Here is a 19371-nt window from a genome sequence, read left to right on the forward strand (position 1 = left end):
TTTATCATTATTTGCCAATACCTACTACCTATACTAAACAGGTCATCTCTACTTTGACCCAATCTTCTTAAACTACTTTGTGCCATTGTCACTACAGAAACTGGAGTGAAGGAAGAAGAAAGAAGAAACAAGAGACAACGTCCAAAATTCTCCATCTTGCTCCCATCTACTTCCATACTAAAAACCCAAACCCACTGTTTTTCACCCTGTGATACGCTAAACTACTATCTTTCACACTCTTGTGGCCTGTAATTCATCTTGCAATGTAGGAAGCCTCTCCCATGGACTGGGATCAAAGCCAGTGTCTTCCTGGGCTCTGTGCCAGGGTCCCAGACCCCCCTGTCAGGTCCCAGACCCCTCTGCCCAGGTCTCCCACCTTCCAGGGCAACCAAAGGAATGCCTTGGACTCCAACATCTTCCAACCTTGATGATTCTTCGATTCCATGATTCTTATTTGCTTTTACTGTTTCTTTTACTTTTTTTCCCCACCTATCCTAAATATCCACAGAAGCGTATCATGTTTCTACTTCAAACCCTGCTTAAATGGTGATCTCTTGTTGTGATGAAACTGGATAATGGTAAGTTTCCTGATGGATGGAGACTTCTGCCTATCGTACTTCTCAAAATGGTTCTCCTCCATCTGTGTGTGTCTGTCATCTCCCATTTTATATTTAAATGTTCCTGCATCTGTATTCTGCTCATACACAGCAGATACTGAGCCTAATTCAACAGGATTCTCATCATGTATAGACCTTTCAGACTAGTAACAATCATAATACACACATGTTGGCCATCTGTACACTTGGTTCTCTCTCTCTCTTCAACCTCCAGAGTCAGTCTATCAGCCAAAGAATAGCTGAAGTGTCACAGCAGTTCTAATTAGTCCTATGCAAGAAAGACATTTCCTCCTGGTTCTGCATTCTGCAAAGACCTCTCCCAAGTCAGAGCTGTCTTGATGGCTGATGCACTGGCTTTACAAAATCTTCACAAAAACTTGAAGGGTAGAAATTCATTTCATGTGAAACAAAGGTGTGTGGAGCAGCTGAATGGCTGTGGTAGGTAGCTGAGCTATGAGAGAGGAATCTGTGTTTCTGCTCCCTCAGGTGGCTTATGGTTCTTTTCCTGTGGACAGTCAGCAAAGTTGTTCTGCACATTAAAAGCTCCATGTGACTAAATTTCCAAGCATGGCAGTGTGGTAGTGGGTTTAGTGTGGGAATGTCAAGGGAAAATGAGGGCTGTTCACTCTGTGATGGAAGGTGAGGACAATGCCAAGGCAGATGAGAGCTGAGGCCTGACAAAGAAGTCACAGGATGTGGAGAAGCACATTTGGTTCATGAGAAGGCCAGAGACAGTGATAGCCCGGTGCTCGCACAGCAAGTCTGTAGTGATGAGGTAGGTCTGAGACCAAGCCAGGAAGCCCAGCCCACAGGTCTGAGCCAGGATCTGAGCCAGGACTGAGGAGACAGAAGGCCAGGTGTAGATGTAGTGCCTGCCTGGCTGCAATGTAGCGCTGGTGAGGGCCAGTGGTACAACCCTAGCTTAAAAGCACCTCCCAAGGAAAAGGAGAGGGAGTCTCTCATTTCTAGTTTTCTTCAACAGGCCTTACCAGCAGAGCAGCTGGCCTTGGACTATCAGCTAAGGCTAGAGTTGGTCTTTAAAAGGCACAGCCATGAATATCAGGCACATGAATGAATAAACCTTTACAAACTAGATTTGCCTAACACCTGGGTTTGAGCAGCCATGTAGAAGAATTACCGATGGTTTCAACTTTCTGCCTTATTTTGCCAGAAGATGGCACTTGCCTCAGAAGAGGGAAGACTGGAAATTGTATAGATGCTGTGGCCTGTAATGCTTTGTCTTTGCCATAGATAGCAAGTGCCCACCTCCCCCCTCAGGTCACTTACATGCCCTAACACTAGCAATTAAGAAGAAAGACTGCTCAAACCACACTGTGTGGATTGCAGACTTCAGAGCAACAGGAGAAGCAGAAATGGTTGTTGTTGTTGTGACACAGATATTCTTGGTTTAAACTGATATGGGTTGGAGAAATACTGATAATATGTTATGGAAACGACATTATTTCTTAATCAATTCCTTAATCATTTCTTAATAAAAAAGCACTGTTTTTTATCATCATGCAAGCCTTCCCTCCCTAATGGGCTATTTTACTGTGATGTCTATAAAGTTGACAACAGCTGATTTACTAGTATATGCAAAGATGTCTTCTTGGCATGTTGACCATTCTCACCATCTCATCATACTCTATCCTCTTTTGTTTAGTAGGTCGGTGTCAACACTTTGTGGCACTATCTTTTTTCATCTATTTGTGTATCACTCATGGTAATAGAGCCTGTGAGTGGGACTTTTGTGTGCTATGGTAACATAATTTGTGTTAATTGTCTATCATAAGAGATGTTAATAATAGGGAGATCAAAACTGAATTATAAAATCAAAATGCATACGTACAGTATCATGACTTTGCTTTGTCTCATAATTATTAATGTGTGATGTTCACACTTGTGAGTTGTAATGGTATTTGTTATGTGCTGCCAAGTAGTAGTGATATTTTTTTCAATCTATCTGTAAGTACTAATTAATGTGAGTTGTTAAATTTGTACATAAAGTCAGCTTACAGTTATCTGCAGGCAGATTGTTCATGTCACAGATTAATTGCACCACAGATGCAGGCACAGCTTGGGTTCACCAGGTTTTATTAGCTCTGTCTCATTCTGGGTCTGTCAGACCTGTGGTGGCTGCATGAGTATTGCTTGGATATCTTTGCAATGTGCTTGCCAATGCTGCTCTGTTACTTTATTTATTTATTTGCTTATGTGCTAAGTTAATTTGCGGATTTGCTGCCCACTGTGCCCCAGAACTCCACAGCCCACAACACAGGTAGTTGTGCAGCTACAGTACAACCCACGATTTCACAAAATGGGAGTTTTGGTCACAGTTTTCTGGAACGAATCCTGGGTTTAAAAACCCTTCCAGACCAGACTGATGGTTTAATGTGTTGTCAAACGACATCCTGAGTGTTCAAGAGGGATCAGGCTAGCTGGTGTTAGGAAACTGGTAAACTCGGGCTATATGTTCCCCAAGAGCAGCATGGGTGCCTGCTTAGTTTAAGAAGAGCAGGACAAACCAGTCTAGCACTATGGCACAAAGCTGTTCCCGCGTCTCTGCTCTGTGTCCTGAGAGGAGGATGCTCCTCAAGAGGCGAGGCTGCAGTCATCTCTTGGGGTTCACGTAGTGCAGGCATCTGTGTAACACCTTGTCAGCTTGGGGTCCGTTGCTTTTTCCCTCATTTGCTACAGAAAGCAAAGGTCTTGCACTTGGGTCATAATAATCACATGCAGCTCTACAGGCTGGGTGAAACGTGGCTGGAAAGCTGCCTAGTGGAAAAGGTTCTGGAAGTGCTGGTTGACAGCAGCTGAACATGAGCCAGTGTGTGCCCAGGTGGCCAAAAAGGCCAGTGGCATCCTGGCCCGTATCAGCAATAGCACGGCAGCGATCATTGCCCACTCTGTACTTGGCACTGGTGAGGCCACAGCTCGAGTCCTGCATCCAGCTTCGGGCCCCTCACTACAAGGACATTGAGGAGCTGGAGTGTGGCCAGAGAAGGGCAGCAGAGGTGGGGAAGGGTCTGGAGCACAAGTCCTGTGAGGAGCATCTGAGGGACATGCATTTGGTTAGTCTGGAGAAAAGGTGGCTCAGGGGAGACCTCATCACGCTCTCCAACAGCCTCAAACGAAGTTGTAGTGAGATGAGGATTGGTTTCTTCTCCCTGGTAGCAAGTGACAAGACAGCCTCAAGCTGCACCAGAGGAAATTTACATGGGGTATTAGGTAAATTTCTTCACCAAGAGGATGGTTAGGCACTGGAACTGGCTGCCCAGGGAAGCAATAGGATCACTTTCCCTGGAGGTATTTAAAAGATGCCCGCACGTGGGGCTTATGAACATGGCTTAAGTGGCAGTGCAGGGTTAACAACTGGACTAAGTAATATCCAAGGTCTTTTCCAACCTAAACAATTCACCTAAGAGCTCTAGCTAAGAGCACTATTTTCTAAACACTAACTACACGTTTTTTCTCCTTTTATTCATACATGTGGACGCCCTCCTCGCTCCTCGGTACCGGCAGGAGGTCCGGCCCGCACTGCGGGCCCTGCCGCCGCTCGCGCCCGCCGCCCGCAGGGGGCGCTGCCGACGCCGCGCCGCCGCCATCTCCCCGGGCCCGGGCGAGCGGCCCTTTCCGGCAGTGGGCGGGACGGGCGCGGCCCCGGCGGCCCGCAGCAGGAGAGCCCGGCCATGCAGGCGGAGCGGGGAGGCAGCCGGCCCCGCAGGGAAGGGGCCCGGCACGGCCGGCGGCGCGGCGGCGCGTCCGACGCGGCGACGGAAGGAGGCGGCGGGGACGGCCGCGGGCGCGGAGGAGGCGGGTGCCGGGGAAGAGGCGGCGCTTACGGGCACCGAGGAGGCGGGGGACGGGGCAGGCGAGAGCCTCGAGGTCGCGGGGCAGCGGCACCGCCCGGCGCCGAGCAGCACCGGCGGGTAAGCAGGAGGAGAGCCCGCCCACCGCAGCAGCAGCAGCGGGGAGAGGCGGAGCTGAGCCTGCGGGGCCCCGGGGCGGCCCTTGGGCTGGGGGCGCGACCCTCCCCTCCCCAGCTCCTCCTCTCCCCTCTCCTCCCCTCCCCGAGGTGGAGCCAGGCTGGCAGCGGTGGGTTGGGGTGCCGGCGGTACCGCCCGCGACAGCTCGGCAGCTGCAGCCTCCTTGTGATCTCTTCCTTTCTGGGACAGCTCGCCCTACGCCCTCCGGTGCGGCATACGCAGGGCTTTTCTTGCCGAATTCTGTGTCTAATTTTGCGCTGAAAAGATAAAAAGTCTTGTTTGAAAAATGCATCTGAAGAAATATATCCTCAGTTTGCAAATAGAGATGAAGAATTGTTGAGCATTTTTAGCACAGTTGTTTTAATGGTTGGACTCGGACCATCTTAGAGATCCTTTCCAGCCTTAACGATAACGATGGGCAGCTGAAATGAGCATGTGTCTTGTCCAGCCTGTGGTTCTCGCAGTGAAGACATGGTAACAGAGCACACCTTACATAAGGGATATTCACTGGTTATCACTTGTCATTAATAGAAATTGATAGCTGTGCTTCGACCCATTATAAAATGTTTAAGCAGATTAAAAGCGCAGACATACCCTTGTGTACCACAACTACATAGGCAATTTCCTGTGGAGGTATTGAAATGTGTTCTCTAACTCGCCATGGTACTGAGATCAACACTGTGCCTTCAAAAAGAGTTTCCACCAAAAAATGCTTTGACTACTTCATTCAGATTGTCTTGCTACTTTTAGCGTTGTTGCAACATAGAAATCATAGTTGTCCCTGAATTGGCAAAGAGATTGCATTGATGACCTAATACTAATTGATGTTGGCAGCACTGGGAGTCCTAATGTAGATGGACCAGATGCTACCTCAATTCCAGCATCATGTTGATTAGATTCACTTTGACTTTTATGATGCCATGGCTTCAGTTGAACCCAGCCAGTGTTTTATCTGTATTAGAACTCCCGTGCTTGCTGGTGGATTTTAAAAATAAAAAATACTGATTTTGTTATTGTATTTAGTTACATACTGCTCATGTTTTGGGAGATAAAATTGCAGCTCAGTTGGTGCAGTTACGTAGAATACTGGTCAGTGCTTTCCCATTTAAGCAATATAAATTGCTGAATTCACACTGGTGTTTGTGGACAGATTTGGATCCTGGATGTGAAAAAACTGTGCTCCCTCATAAGCTGCAGAAGCATTTCTATCCTGGACTGATTTTTTTCCCAGCTCATTCAGCCCTGCAATTAAAATTTTTTCTTTTGGGACACATTACAATATGTTTTGCCACTGATCACTCTGTTGGTGACTTGGATATGCTCTTTGTCTTAGCCTAGCGCAGTGACTTTATTTTTGGCCAAGACTATTATGGTTTGGGATTTTAAAAGTGAAGCAATAGCTAAGATTTTCTGAGAACTCTGCTAAAGATTGTTCAAATGTAATGCTCTTCCTGCACTGGAGGATTTTGACGTTAAGCACTGAATGGTCTCTTAGCGCACCTGCTACAAACTCTGTGTTTAGCAGCTTGGATGGGGCTTGCTTCCAGCAATCCAGCCATAGCATCAGCAGCTGTGCTAGCCTGCAGCTGCTGAATTTTAGTGCTACCTCTGAGCCAATCTCATAGTTCACCATTTGTGGAGCGGGGCAGGCCTCACCTCTTCCTTCTATCAGTATAGCCAGCATTTATCTGACAGAGAGTTTCACCCTTTTAATCCCAGTTCCTTAGTGTTCTCTCTGTTCAGCAGAGTGACTTGTGTTACAAGAGTGCACCACCTCAATGATAGAATGCTTGGCCCAGAGTAAGCATTTTGTGTGTCAAGACCCTGCTGTCTTTCAGCAACAGGTGGCAAATCTCCTGAAGTGGTGATGTGTGAATTGGAATCTTGGAAAATCAGGTAATAAAGCAGGGAGCATGATGGTCTTACCACATTCCCTTTCCTTACTGTGTGCTGAGATGCTGGAGTCTTTTCAGAAATTTTTTTTTTTTTTTTTTTTTTTTTTTTTTTTTTTTTTTTTTTTACAGTGAAGTAGAAATTGGCATTAGATTGCATAATATTTTGGCAGCAATATTTCTTAGTCAATTGCATTCATGTAAAAGCGCTGCTAGTCTTAAAATGTTGTGTTTTGGATGTTCTTATTTAATGGCTCCTAAGCTTGCATTTGAAGCTATGGGAGTACTTTATTTCTGACCTGTACAAGAGGGAGAAGAAAGTGTTGTGGTGGCACATAAAGACTGCATACTGCGTGCTTTAGGCTGCTGCAGGGGTCCTGTAATTCTTTGGTTTTGGTCATGGCTGATCAGCTGTTGTTATTGGCATAGCCTGGGAAGACCCAGAAATTGCTAAGTCAGTTTCTCCCCTCCTTAGCAGCGTGCTAAGGGAGAAGGAGATTAGGTGCTGTGTTTGTATTCATGTCTTGCATGGTATCTCCAGCTGTGGATCAGAATCTTGGAGAAGAAAGCTTCTGTCCACTCTTGAGAAGGTGGCTCTCTGAGTAAATTCCCAGCTCCACTTTTGAAACAGGATGCTGCCTCTCTCACACATGAAATTGATTTAGAAACCATGAGAAAAAGTGTTCTTACTCCTTGTGAAGAGGGAAAAGGATCTTCCACTTGTTATGTCTTTTTGTAACTAGTGTGCATGTTGATTTAACTGTTTTGATTACTGAAGATCCTGTGTCCTCCCTTCAAAAATGAATATCTAATTAAGGCCAGCTGGTTTACCAAATGGCAGATTTCTTTGTAGATATGTCATCTTGAATATTTTTCCATTGTTTCAGTCTTCTTTTGCTCATCTATGCTATGTTAAATAAAACACCTTTGAAATGACTCATTTTTAGTAAAATGTGGCATTATAATGCTTAAAGTAAAAGGTACAATTGGCATTGGTCCAATATTATCTCCCACTTTTGGTCTAACTCAGAATTCTTGTTTTCTGTACTGTCAGAATTTTAAAATTGCTCTCTCTATGAGATACAGTATGTTAAAATCTTTCTGAGATTGTGGATATGATGCTGGGTTTTATTTTGACGCTCTTTGACCACATTTTTTTTTTGGGGGGGGGGGGGGGAGTGGAAGTGGTGGCTTAAGAAGATTTTCTTTTGTTTTTTATGTTCATTACATTTGCAATGTATGAGATTCTTTTAACAATGATAGACTGAGTGTGCATGTGACGCATGCTACAACTTCAGTGCAGTTGGAATTGGCAGGTCTGTTTCAATGTTCCCTTTCTGGCTTTGCGCAGTGTTGCAGTAAACATTTTATTGTTATAAAATGGAGTTTAACAGATGGATTTTAGTGCAGTCTTTCTCATGTGTGGTTAGTTTCAAGATTGCATCACATTTATGTAGTATTTATTATGTCTTAATTCTTGTGTCCATGCACATATAGAAGTGATCTAAGAGAACATCTAATGCTGTTAATTAGATAAATTTTCAATTAATATGAACTAACCCTTTACAATCTAAGCAACTGCAAAAAGTTGCAAAAAAACTGCAAAATGTCTTTTGACATTTTGTGTTAATGTTCTCAAAAGCAACTAGAAAAAACTTACTTAGATTAATGTACATCTATTTGTAAGCTGTACTTAATTACTAATGAGGTGTGAAGGGCTTCCTTTCTCAGGAGTTTCTCTACTGTCGTGGTCGAGTTGTCAAACTGTTGTTAAATGGGATTCTGCAAGGCTTCATTCTATATCTGCTCTTGTTCAGTTTTCTATTAATAATTGCAGGGAAGGATTAAAATATACAGTGTTAAAATTTGCAGACAGTGCTAAGCTGGCAGGAGGGTGGAGCACAGAACACAGTCTCAACAAATAGAAGAAACAGCCTGCATTTGAGTGTGATTCAAGGTCAAATATAATACAACCACCGCTACGTAGGAAAAATCTGTAGCAATGTGTGACTGATTAAGGTGCAATTTTATAGAAGAGGACTGTCAGCTTAATGGATGAGAAGGTATCAATTAGTGATGCTATTACGTTGAAGAACTATTTCTATTTTTGAAAGACTGGGACTAGCTAGGCAAAGTTCAGGGGAAAGGAATGAAGAAAGATGCAAAGAGGATATGATTGAGGAGGAAAGGCCTGAAGAACCTGGTTCTTTCTCTCTCTTCTTTTTTTTTTTTTTTTTTTTTTTTTTTTTTTTTTTTTTTTTTTTTTTTTTCCTTTTGGTGAAGAGAATGCCTTGGAAAGGCCTGGTTAGCAATGTTCCATAAAGTAGAAAGGTTGCTGCAAAGAGATCCATTTTAGGCAGGACAAGAAAAAAAAAAAAAATATTAAGAAAGAAGTGGTTTAATTGGGGCCTTGAGAATAAAATTTGTGACTGAGGGATTAGATGGCTTGTATAGGAAGTACATGGGAATCAGGACAGAAGAATATGTATGGTGAAGGTTACTGAGCCTACGCAGTAGACCTGCTGTGTAACCACTTGTCACAGCCCTACTTACTTTTCTTTTATTTTTTCAAGGCTGTCTGTGCAATGGAAAAAAACATAAATGGTTTTTATACATCCAAAGTTAATGTATTCCTTTTGGTTTCTAGGCAATGGAGGAACCTGGTTTTTACAGTGCTGAGGACTCCAGAGTTTCGAAATAGTCCCTAATTGTTTAGTGTGGAATGGTTTAGTGATATTTATTGTTATTCATTCAGCATATTTTACTAACTTTCCTGCTGATCTAACTTGACAGATTTGTATTGAGAGCATCCCATTGCACAGGTGAATATCATTGCTGCAGAGCAACTTCATGTCCAACTTTTTTTCTGTAACTTCCTTGGAAAGAGCTTGAGGGTTTTTTAAAAATATATTTTAGATGCCTGTGCATTTCTGTCCTCACCTACTTAAATGCTTTTGTTCCTCATTTTTTTACTCTCAAGTCTCTGGGGTAGTAATTTGGTAGCTTTTTGGTAACAAGTTGTTCGAAATATTTTCTAGCTTAAAGAAGTAACTGGCTGCATGTTTGATTAGTTGTGTGAAACACAGCTTTCAATCATAATCTTATTTAGATGTAATTATCTAGTGTGTGTGCTGTGGATTTTATTCAGAGGAAATATAAAATGGCAATTAATTGAATACTGGAGAAGATCTTCCCGTCATATTTAAGTGAAGATGTTAGAATTTCGGGAAGAACTAAATCTCCACAGGTTAAGAATGCATGCATGCATCCATCCATGCATGCATCCATCCATGCGATGAACCCGTGCTGTAAGGTACCAGTAGGTGGTGCCGGCAGCTCGCCCCTTGGCGCTGGCGGCTCCCGTGCCGGGACGGAATTACTTGGTGAGGAGTCAGGACGGGTGCGCATCGTGGGGTTGGAATGTTCTTCTCGTCTCAGGGTGATGTTTTCTGAACGTGTAGCACCACGTGTGAAAGTCACGTGTACCTGTGAGTTATTATGAGTTATTGCCCCTGGGTCTTCGAAATGCAGCTGTGAAGGAAAGCTATTTGTAGGAAGGGTACACTTAGTAGTTCTGAGCTAAAAATCTTGTGCTACTGGGATGAGTGTTCCATATAGCACAATACAGGGGTTTGTTTGGCTCATCAAGTGAGAGGCAGCAAGTACTTCTGCTGAATTATCAACAAATTTGTAGAAGTGATGAATTTGTTTAAAAAATTATGCCATGCGTACTGCTGCTGTTTTTCCTCACAAAAGTGACTGGGTAGTTTCAGGAGCCCTGTTTTGGGTTTCCAGCCAGTCAAATAGTGCTGCACAGTCTTTTGTAGCAGTCAGGTTTCGCTGTACTTAAAAAAAAAAATAAAAAATCAAACCAGTGGTGGTGGTTGATTCAGTGGTGATTTAGAGAGTTTTAAAAAGTACAGAAGAGTATTTCTTTCAGGTTTTCACCTGAAATCACAGGATTTCAAGCCTATGTGATTCAATGTTTTGTAGTAAGGCATAGAGGGGTGTCCATTTATTTCCCACTGTTCTCTTTCATGTATGCAATTCCTCTGTATTATGTATATGTAGGGGGCCTGAGGGGGAGGGTTGGGTTTTTCCTGTTAGTTTGTTTATTTGTTTTATTTTTGAAAATAAGAATTCAACTTTTCTGCAGGTCAACACTGTAATACTGCTGTAAAACCATAAATCTGCTGGAGTGTGTAAGAACCTTGCCTTAAGGTTCTATTCCTGTTTCTATTCCTGTTTCTCTTTTCCCAGAGGATAATTCTACATTAGAGATTGTACAGTCTCTCTTCTTAACCCTGAAATAGCCCAAACTAGGGAGTTTTGCTGGCTGGCTTGGTTGTGGTGGTTTTTTTGTTGCTGTTGGTTTATTTGTTGTTGGGTTTTTTTTTTTTTTTTAAATTTGTTTTTGGGGGTTTTGTTGTTGTTGTTGGTTTGGTTTTTGGGGTTTTTTTGTTGTTTGTTTGTTTGTGGGGGTTTTTTTTGTTTGTTTGGTTGGTTTGGTTTGGTTTTGGTTTTTCTTCAGTGTCCTGATTCAGACTGCATTATTCACATTATGCTGCTTTTCTGACTTCACTTATGTATTATGTTTCTGTTAATTTGTAACCAAAGGTGGCATGCCCATGGAAGCAATGGAAGTGCAAATTATCCCATCCTCAGTATTTCTTTTTCTTCCACTTCAACCAAATTTTTAGCAAGGATGTTAAAGGATTATTGTCTCAGAGTAAAATGTTTTTGTAGAGACAAAATTTTAAAAATGTGCTAATGAGAAAAACTAATTCCTTCAGTATTTTTGGTGTGGCTCTTAGTTTGAATTACTGTCAAGGATGGGGTTTTGATGCAAATTTGCCTTGTGGGTTACACTTGGGTGTAATATTAGCAGACTCAATGTGGTTTCACTCCTGATGGAGTCACAGTTGAAGTTCTCCACCAGTTGTCCAGACAGCTGAACACTGGATGCAAAGTTTTCCTGCAGTTACTGCTCTGTGTGCGCCTAAGTTGGCTCACCAGTGCAAATTTTGTAGCATGTAAGGATATGATGGGCACATAAAATCATGGGATTGTAGGGCATCCCAGCAGTTATAGCCCAGTCCTTGTTGGTAATTTCAGTGCACTTGCACTCTCAGAAAGTTCTAAATTACTTTTTAATTTTCATCAGTGTTAACTTCAGGGTCTAGGAACATCATTGTGTGATAACTCTTATTTTTTAAATTATACTCCAGACCAGTTGCAAAATAAAATTAGATTTTAACATCCTGGTGTTTTAAGTGTGGCATTGCAGCATTGAGGACCTTGGACAATGATTCTTCACTACTTCATCTCAAGCTGCATGTTGGATTTAGGGGCGCATGTTCTCTAAGGCTATTTAGAAAAATATCTTTCACAGGATTTCTCCCTCCACCCTCTTCCAAAAAAGGTTGGAGGTGAATGAGGAAGGGATGTCAGAATTTTGAGTGGTGCTTTCTAAAATATCTGCAGTAAGTTCAATTCAAATTTGATATAAAAATAACAAAGGGTATTTTTTTGAGTGAATGCAGAGACAGGTATTTGAAAACATCCATGGTATTATACTACTCTGGTATAGTTATGAAACAGTTTCATAATGATGATTCAAATATGAAACAGCACTGCAACACTGAGCATCTCAAGAGGCTGATAGTGACAGAATAAACATGGAGATACAATGCACAGAAGTGGAGTTCTCCATGAACTCTTGATAAGTTTTGTTCTGTTTGTGTAGAATTGTTTGAGCTTTGTTTAATGTTAGGCTTTTTGTAGATGTTATGTCTAAATATGAGTCATGCTCTTTTCTTCAGCAGTAAATAGGTTTGAACATAAGAACTTTTCAGGATCTAGACTTTTTTCTTCTGGTATTTCATATTGAGATTCTGCAACTCCAGTGATTATTTTTAGAGAGGAACCTTTGTTTATACTCTTTATCTACAAGTTACATATTTTAGAGGGTGATAGTACATACCATGTCACAGTCACATGACTAAGCTGTTTGAATTACCCAGAACAGATTTGAAAATCAAGGAAGGAGAAATATTTTTTGCTATTGAAGTTATGATGGTTTCTAGAACCATACTTTGTGGCTGTTGAAGCAGTAACAATTTTATGTAGAAACTTCAAGCACGAGTCTCTTTCTTGTGTACTTGATGAGATGTTTTTGCCTTTAACTGGAGCCTCATTCCTGTTAGGCAAAGCATTGGTTTCCGATTGGGATTTCTCTCTTGGCTAATTCTATCTTTAGCTAACTCAGAGTGCTGAGTTCCAGTATCCAACATATATGAACCAGTTTTAGTATTTCATCCCTCGTTCAAAAATTCTCATCCCGTACAATAAAGACTAGAAGCTTTTTTCTTCATGCTACCTGTTCTCTCAGCTGCCCTTTCTGCTAATTAAGCTTCTCTTCAGCTTTGGTGGATCTCTCTAAAGGTCACCAATAGAGCAAACTAGTGAAGAGGATTACTCTTTGTAGGATATTTTTCTTTTTTTCTTTTCATGAAAGAACCTTTGAGTCAAGGCTCTTCCTTCCTTAAGTCTAAAGGAAAAAAAAAAAAAAAAGCTTTAGCTTTTTTCCTTTTTCCCTCAAGTTTAAAAATATGTTTATAGTAGAAACTTGAATCTGTACTGGAGGAGCTCTGATAGGTGAACAATAAGAAAGTAAATTGTTTCTGTTTCTGAGAGATAAGGTCACTGTGGCAATATGAAGAGACTGTGAACATAGAAACATCCCCATTAATACTTTTGTAGAAATTATTTTTAATTATTTTTAAATAATTTTAATAATCTTACTCTGGTGCGTGTCACTTTAATGATGGACTAGATTGAATGTTTAACAATACAATTTAATCTTATTAATACTGTTGACAAATCAGAAAGTTCAATACAGAAAATATTAAATATCAAGTTTTTTGTTTTGTCTTTGCATTTCATCAGGTGTAGTCTGGAAAACATAATACATAAAAACAAAAGGGTTTGCAAATATCTATACTACTTGTTTAAGCTGCCTGCCAAGAATTGCCATTAAATGACTGTTATAAATGCTTGTTTTCTGTTGAATAATTGAAAGGAGAAAAAAATCTTATTTAAATTATATGAAACCCTGAAGGAAGAAGTATAATGAAAAGTGGTTTAATTATTTTCAGTGAGACAGCAAAACAGACTGATGACCTTATCAGTATTTGTTTGTTTTCTTGCCTTATTGTATTCTTTGTTAGCCCCAGAAAATACTGGTTATGATGCAGAAAAAAACTCACAGCTCTCTCAAAATATATAGCAAAATCGTCCTTGTGTGTGCCAGTTTACATTAGAAACAGCTTGTGGGTAATGTTACATAGCCATTATGGGTGATGCTCTTTGCTAAAAAGGCAGGCAGGGAATACAGAACCTGTGTTGGATACAGGGAGTACACAATAAAAAAGTTTCAGTCTGCAGTGACTACTGACTGAAGGATTTGAGGAAGTGGAAAAAAGTTCAAGATGCGATCTGTTTTCTTCCCAGTTTCAAATACAAAGTGCAGTGAAGCTTTTTTTCACTTCTTAGATAAGTGACCTGCCAATGAACTTGAAATAATTTTTATCTGAATTTCCTTCAATTCCTTTTTTTCCAATCCCTTTGTACTTTATGTACAAACATGATATTGTCATCATGAAGCAAGTAGGAATGAAAGACTGACTGTATGTTACTTTTTTTTTTGTATGTGTGTAGTGATTGTGCATCTGCAGGACACATAGGCCAGCAGCTTCTCGAGTTCTACTGGGAGTGTCCAGGTGCTGTACAAAGTATAATAGATCTGGCTGAGAAAAGAGGCTAGATCTCCTACTCCAGAGTGTGTAAAACCACTGTATTCTCGTGAGAAATGGGAGATGCAACTTGGAATGTGTTTGTGCAGAAAAGGGAATTGAATTTATTTCCACTTTCTGGATTAAATGCTGTTTTTGTGCAATAGCTGCAGAAACGTGGATTCTATTTATTTACACATCTCTTTGAGGTGCTTAGTTTTGGCATTCCCCTCTCTTTTGCTGCACTCTCTGTCTATTCTCCGTTCATTGCAGGACAAGCAGAACTATTTTTGCTGGAGAAAATTATATAAATATTTTTTGGTTCAAAATGCACTGCTTTGAGGCCAAGCGTATGCCACACATTGATAATAAATGATTCTGTTTCTGACTTACGTTGAGTCAAGACAGTGTGGTGTCTCTACACCTTTTATCATTGTGATAAGAGTCCCCAAACATACTCATCATTAATTCTCAGATGGCAGTATAGCAGTTGGAGAACATGCTCTCAGATACTACTGCCTTTACCATCTTTGAGCTATCCTACTGAAAGAGCCTGAAAACGGGGTACGGGGTGTGTGGTGTGTAGCTGCCTTTTGATTTGGGGGAGCATCATGGAGACACATTGTGTATTATACAGTTGTATTTTGAATTACAATTCATGTGGATTCAACACAAGTCTCTCAAAGACAAAACCACCAAAAATCAGACATTTGGCTGTAATTTGCTGCATAATGGGGACACCTTGCACAGTGCCTGAGAGAACTCCACATTATTAGTTCTTTTTCAGCTGAGTTTGTTCTAGGAAAGGAGCTACTGACTTGTGCAAGGCAAGTTGATAATGGAGGGTGTAAGTAACTGCTTTTTTTTCACTACTTGGATACTCTGTCACGGAGATCCTGCCTTGACTGTGAGACTTGCATCTCTTAAATTCGTATCCTTGATGAATTACTATTTCACTCATTTCTCCTTTCCTTGGATCACTGAGTTGGCTGGTTTGCGGATACCTAAGAAAACAGATCAGCCTGTACATTTCTCGTTTAATTTAAAACACAAGGAAGAAGAAAGGTTTTCATGTCTGTCAAGTGGGGAGTTAGTACTATGTCTTTTCTGTTTTTCCACTGTATAAAGAAGTTCATTGTAGTATTGGTCTTGGAAATGCCATTTAAAACTCTGTGAGTCAAGGATAGCATATTTTGATGTATCATTGCTGTAATACATGATTATTTTGTTTAGCTTGGCTCGATTATTTTTATAATCTGTTTAATTCAATATTTATATATTCTGCTTGTTTGTTTCTTGATACAGGATTTTTCATTCTGGGTTATAGTTGTGTATTTTGTTTGCATGTCAAACTGCTTTTTATCCTTAGTATATTTTTAATAGCTTACTGTTCATTGATTTACTATGTGGCTCTCTATTGGTCCTAAAAAGTACCCTTTTTTTTACTCCCCTTACTGGAAATATTGTTAAATCAGGCTATTTGTAATTCAAGTTTTAGTATTTCAATGTGCCATAACATAAATGTTATAATGAAATTTAATTTACAAAATGCCTAATGGCTGTGTCTGCTAGTTTGTTGATAGAGGGGTAATAGAGATGTGAGGTTTTTTGGTAGCATGTGAAATTATATTTATGAAATGGCAATACATTAGTAATGAAAGATGAAAAATGTAGCAGCTGTGCTACTGGCAATGTGGTAGATATAGTGAAAGGGGTGAGGAAAACACAATGCTTTCATCTGGGATTTCTTGTACAGGACCTTTACGGGGTTTCAATTTGGTAATCTCCTTTTTCAGCTTTAATTTTCATTATGTAGCTATTTATGTATCTGGAATATGCTATTATTGTGTGAAGGTTGATCTGAAAAAATGACAGATGTTGTCAGTTCTAATTTAAGATCAGGATAGTATTTCCCACTGTGAACTAAACACCAATACTTGTACAGAGAACCTCTGAAATGACGCCTTGCACATCTGAATGACTACATTAAGACTTTAACTGAAAAAGGGGTCTAAAAGCAGTCACAAATGACAGATGTTCTGAAGTTTCTGTTAAAAATTTTATTAATCAACATAAATATATGTAGCAAAGATTTTTTTTAAAGCTATATGACTTTGACAAAGGACACCTCTGTGTCCACATGTATTACGTGAGGATTAGTTGTGGAGAATCTTTGAGTCTAATGGAAAGAGAAAACAAAATTTACTTTAGAAAAAAGAGTTTAACATTGCAGGAAATTAAAACCAAGGATATGGCTTTCGAGTACACTTAGCCAATCTAACAGATAACTGCTGGCAGACATGAAGGAAGGACCTGCTTTCCAGTTTCCATGTTTCATGGCATGCTTCCAGCCTGTCTAACCAGTACTTGTCTGATTCAGCTGTGAACTGACAAAGGAACTGAAGCTGGCAGAAGGTTAAAAGTAGAAGAGAAAACTATTGATTGAGGTTCCATCAGTTTAGGGATACCATTTCAAACAATTGTGTTCTGTTTGGCATCTTTTCAGAATTTTTTCTTCTTTAAGACTGACAATGAAAATAGAACAGTGTGGGTGAATAACACTAAGCTATTTCCATGTTTTGAAATACATAGAAAAATAATGTCTTACTCCTGTGTGCTTTCTGTTTTACAAAATAGATGCATTTTAAAAAGCCCTAAACTTTTAACTTGTTACTATCTCTTATCAAATATTTTTGAATTTAAAGGTAGGTGATACATTTGTTGTTATTAAAATGTAAACTTTGGAGGTTTCCTTTCATGTGTAATATTGCAGAACAGAAATTTTTTGAGAGGTTTTTGGAGAGGGGTTGTTTGTTTATTTTTTTCTGTTTTCATTGTGGCAAAAAGTAGATCTGTTGAGAAACTTTGTCATGTACTTCTCCTTGCCTAAGAAACCCTGAAGCTTCTTCTTGTTGTTTTTGATCTTGATACAGTTGCTGGATTTTTGTTGGCATTGTTCTAAAGCTGTATGCATGTAGGGGTTGTTAAATAAACATTAGATTTGTCAATATAACGGAGGTCTTCTCTAAACCTTGCTCTTTTGAGCAGACTTCATTCCAAGTTTATGAAATAAACTCCATGAGTTAGAATCAATTTTTTCTCTGTTCTGCAGGTGGATACTTTGAGCTTTTTACATAATTGGTTGTGCTTTTACTTCATTATTGGTATGGTTTTAGAAGTACAAAGCTTTTCAATACGTAGAAGTTTATAACAGATATGTTTATTGAGGGTGGCTGTCTTACCTATTGACTTATGAAGACTAGTAAAATAGCAATATTCTTTAAAACATCTCTTATTTAGGTGTTGAGATGAATATCTCCCCTCAATAAATTTTGCTTTCTTGGTGTTACAGAACTCCTCATGCGTGTTCTTTACAAGTTATTGTAAAAGCATAGTTAATAAAACTGCTTTTGCAATTTTAGAAGTGCAGGTATAAAACAGCAAAATGAAAAACTAAGGATTAAGTAGACTGTTGGAGGTTTTCAAGCCCTGAGTAGACAAAGCCCCAGCCTACATGGTCTGATTTCAGTTTTGACCTTCTTTTAAGTATGCAGTTGGGCAAGATGACCTCTTGCAATCTCTTTCAGTTTGGATTACTCTATAATACTGTGACATTAACACATAAGAATTGAAACAGTTTCAGGGTATTGTCAGTCTCTAATGCAGCTTAGGAAACTTCTTTATAGGAACAGATTTGGTAAAAACAATTATCTTTGTCCAGAAGATTTCCTTAACTGATCCAGGATACTAAGTGTAACTTGGTTTTGGAATAAGACATGCAACATTCACATATGTGGATCCATATGTGTGAAATATATACATCTTCTGGTTTTTGCCAAGTACAGCCTATACATAGGAACAATGGGTAATCTTACTGAAAATGCTGCAACCTTTGTGGCAATATACTTACTTTGTAAGGCTTTCTTGAAACCCGTTATTTCTGTCAAGACAGAGGCTCCTATTTTTTCTTTACACTCATATTTTTGACTGATGTTTGTAAGACAAAAAAATCAGTTTTTAAAGTTACTGACAATTTGAAGGTAGAAGACCTGCCAGTTTTTGTGCAGGTCCATGTGACAATTTTGTATGAATTGATAGATGAATTTACATAGTTGCCAGTAACTTTCATAAAATCATTTCCACTGAATTAAAGAAAAACAGTTAATTTTCTGTTGGTGGAAATATATTAGCTTGGCAAGTTTAGAAAATCAAAAGTCTTGTTATCTACAGACAGCAGCTGGACAAACTTCCTGCAGACTCTTTGTTCGCAGCATGGGACAGCCTTGGGGAAGAGAGGCAAAGGACTGCTTCTGCAGTTAATGCAACTTGTTGATACTCTACCAAATTTTCCAGTTAGTGCAGAATGAGGACTGAATTTATAATGGTACTGTTATCACAACATACCCCATCAAGTATCCTTCAGTTTGGAGTTTTAATCTACATCAGTAGAGTGAAATTTTAGCTAGTGGCTTTGTAGTTTGCAAAATCTGTATCTAATGAGCAGCACCCTCAATTACGCACTTTCTGAAATAAGTAATTACTTGGCAGGCTTTACCAAGAACAAAGTCTTGCTAACCTACAGAGCATGGTTACTAAGTTTAATTTATCTAGAAGTCAACAGTTTTCAAACTGAGTCTCTGAAAGCCGCAGTGCAAAACTTGAGCAAGTGTGTATTAGATTGGTTCACTTTGCCCCTTGTAATGCTCTCCTTTGAAGGACCATGCGGCTAATCATGAACTAGCAGGTCATGGAGGTGTTTCTGAGAGGGCAGTGAAGAGTGAACATCAGGATTTATGGATTCTTTTCTAGGTCTTTGAAAGAGAATGTGGTCTGCCATTTAAACCACAAAATAACCAAGCTGTTAGCCTGTGGGCCTTTCTCCCCCGCTCCAAATTTCAGTGAATCAAAGGGAGAGATTCACCCCTTAACAGAAGTCCTCATTCCAATTCAGTGAGATGTAACATTCGTATAGAATATGGCTATGGCTTGTGGAAATATTAATAATGATTTGTGAGAAAGATGCAGTACCCCTTTTTGTCCTGGTGCTTGATCATGCTTAAACTTTAAAGAGCACAAAGAATAT

The 19371-nt window shown here is 40.0% G+C and overlaps 2 protein-coding genes across 2 annotated transcripts in view; one reads left to right on the forward strand and one right to left on the reverse strand.

The window, feature by feature from the left end:
* Window positions 1-19371, reverse strand: part of CHRM5 (cholinergic receptor muscarinic 5) — a 44434-nt gene that overhangs the window by 4092 nt on the left and 20971 nt on the right. The gene's annotated exons all lie outside the window — the stretch shown is intronic.
* The window catches only part of AVEN (apoptosis and caspase activation inhibitor), an 86030-nt gene continuing 70965 nt past the window's right edge, over window positions 4307-19371 (forward strand). Inside the window, exon 1 of the mRNA XM_040067562.1 lies at window positions 4307-4546. Coding sequence (XP_039923496.1) covers window positions 4307-4546 — 240 coding nt within the window. The remainder of the gene's footprint in view (window positions 4547-19371) is intronic.

This window comes from Hirundo rustica, chromosome 6 (assembly GCF_015227805.2).
Source record: "Hirundo rustica isolate bHirRus1 chromosome 6, bHirRus1.pri.v3, whole genome shotgun sequence".
NCBI lineage: Eukaryota > Metazoa > Chordata > Aves > Passeriformes > Hirundinidae > Hirundo > Hirundo rustica.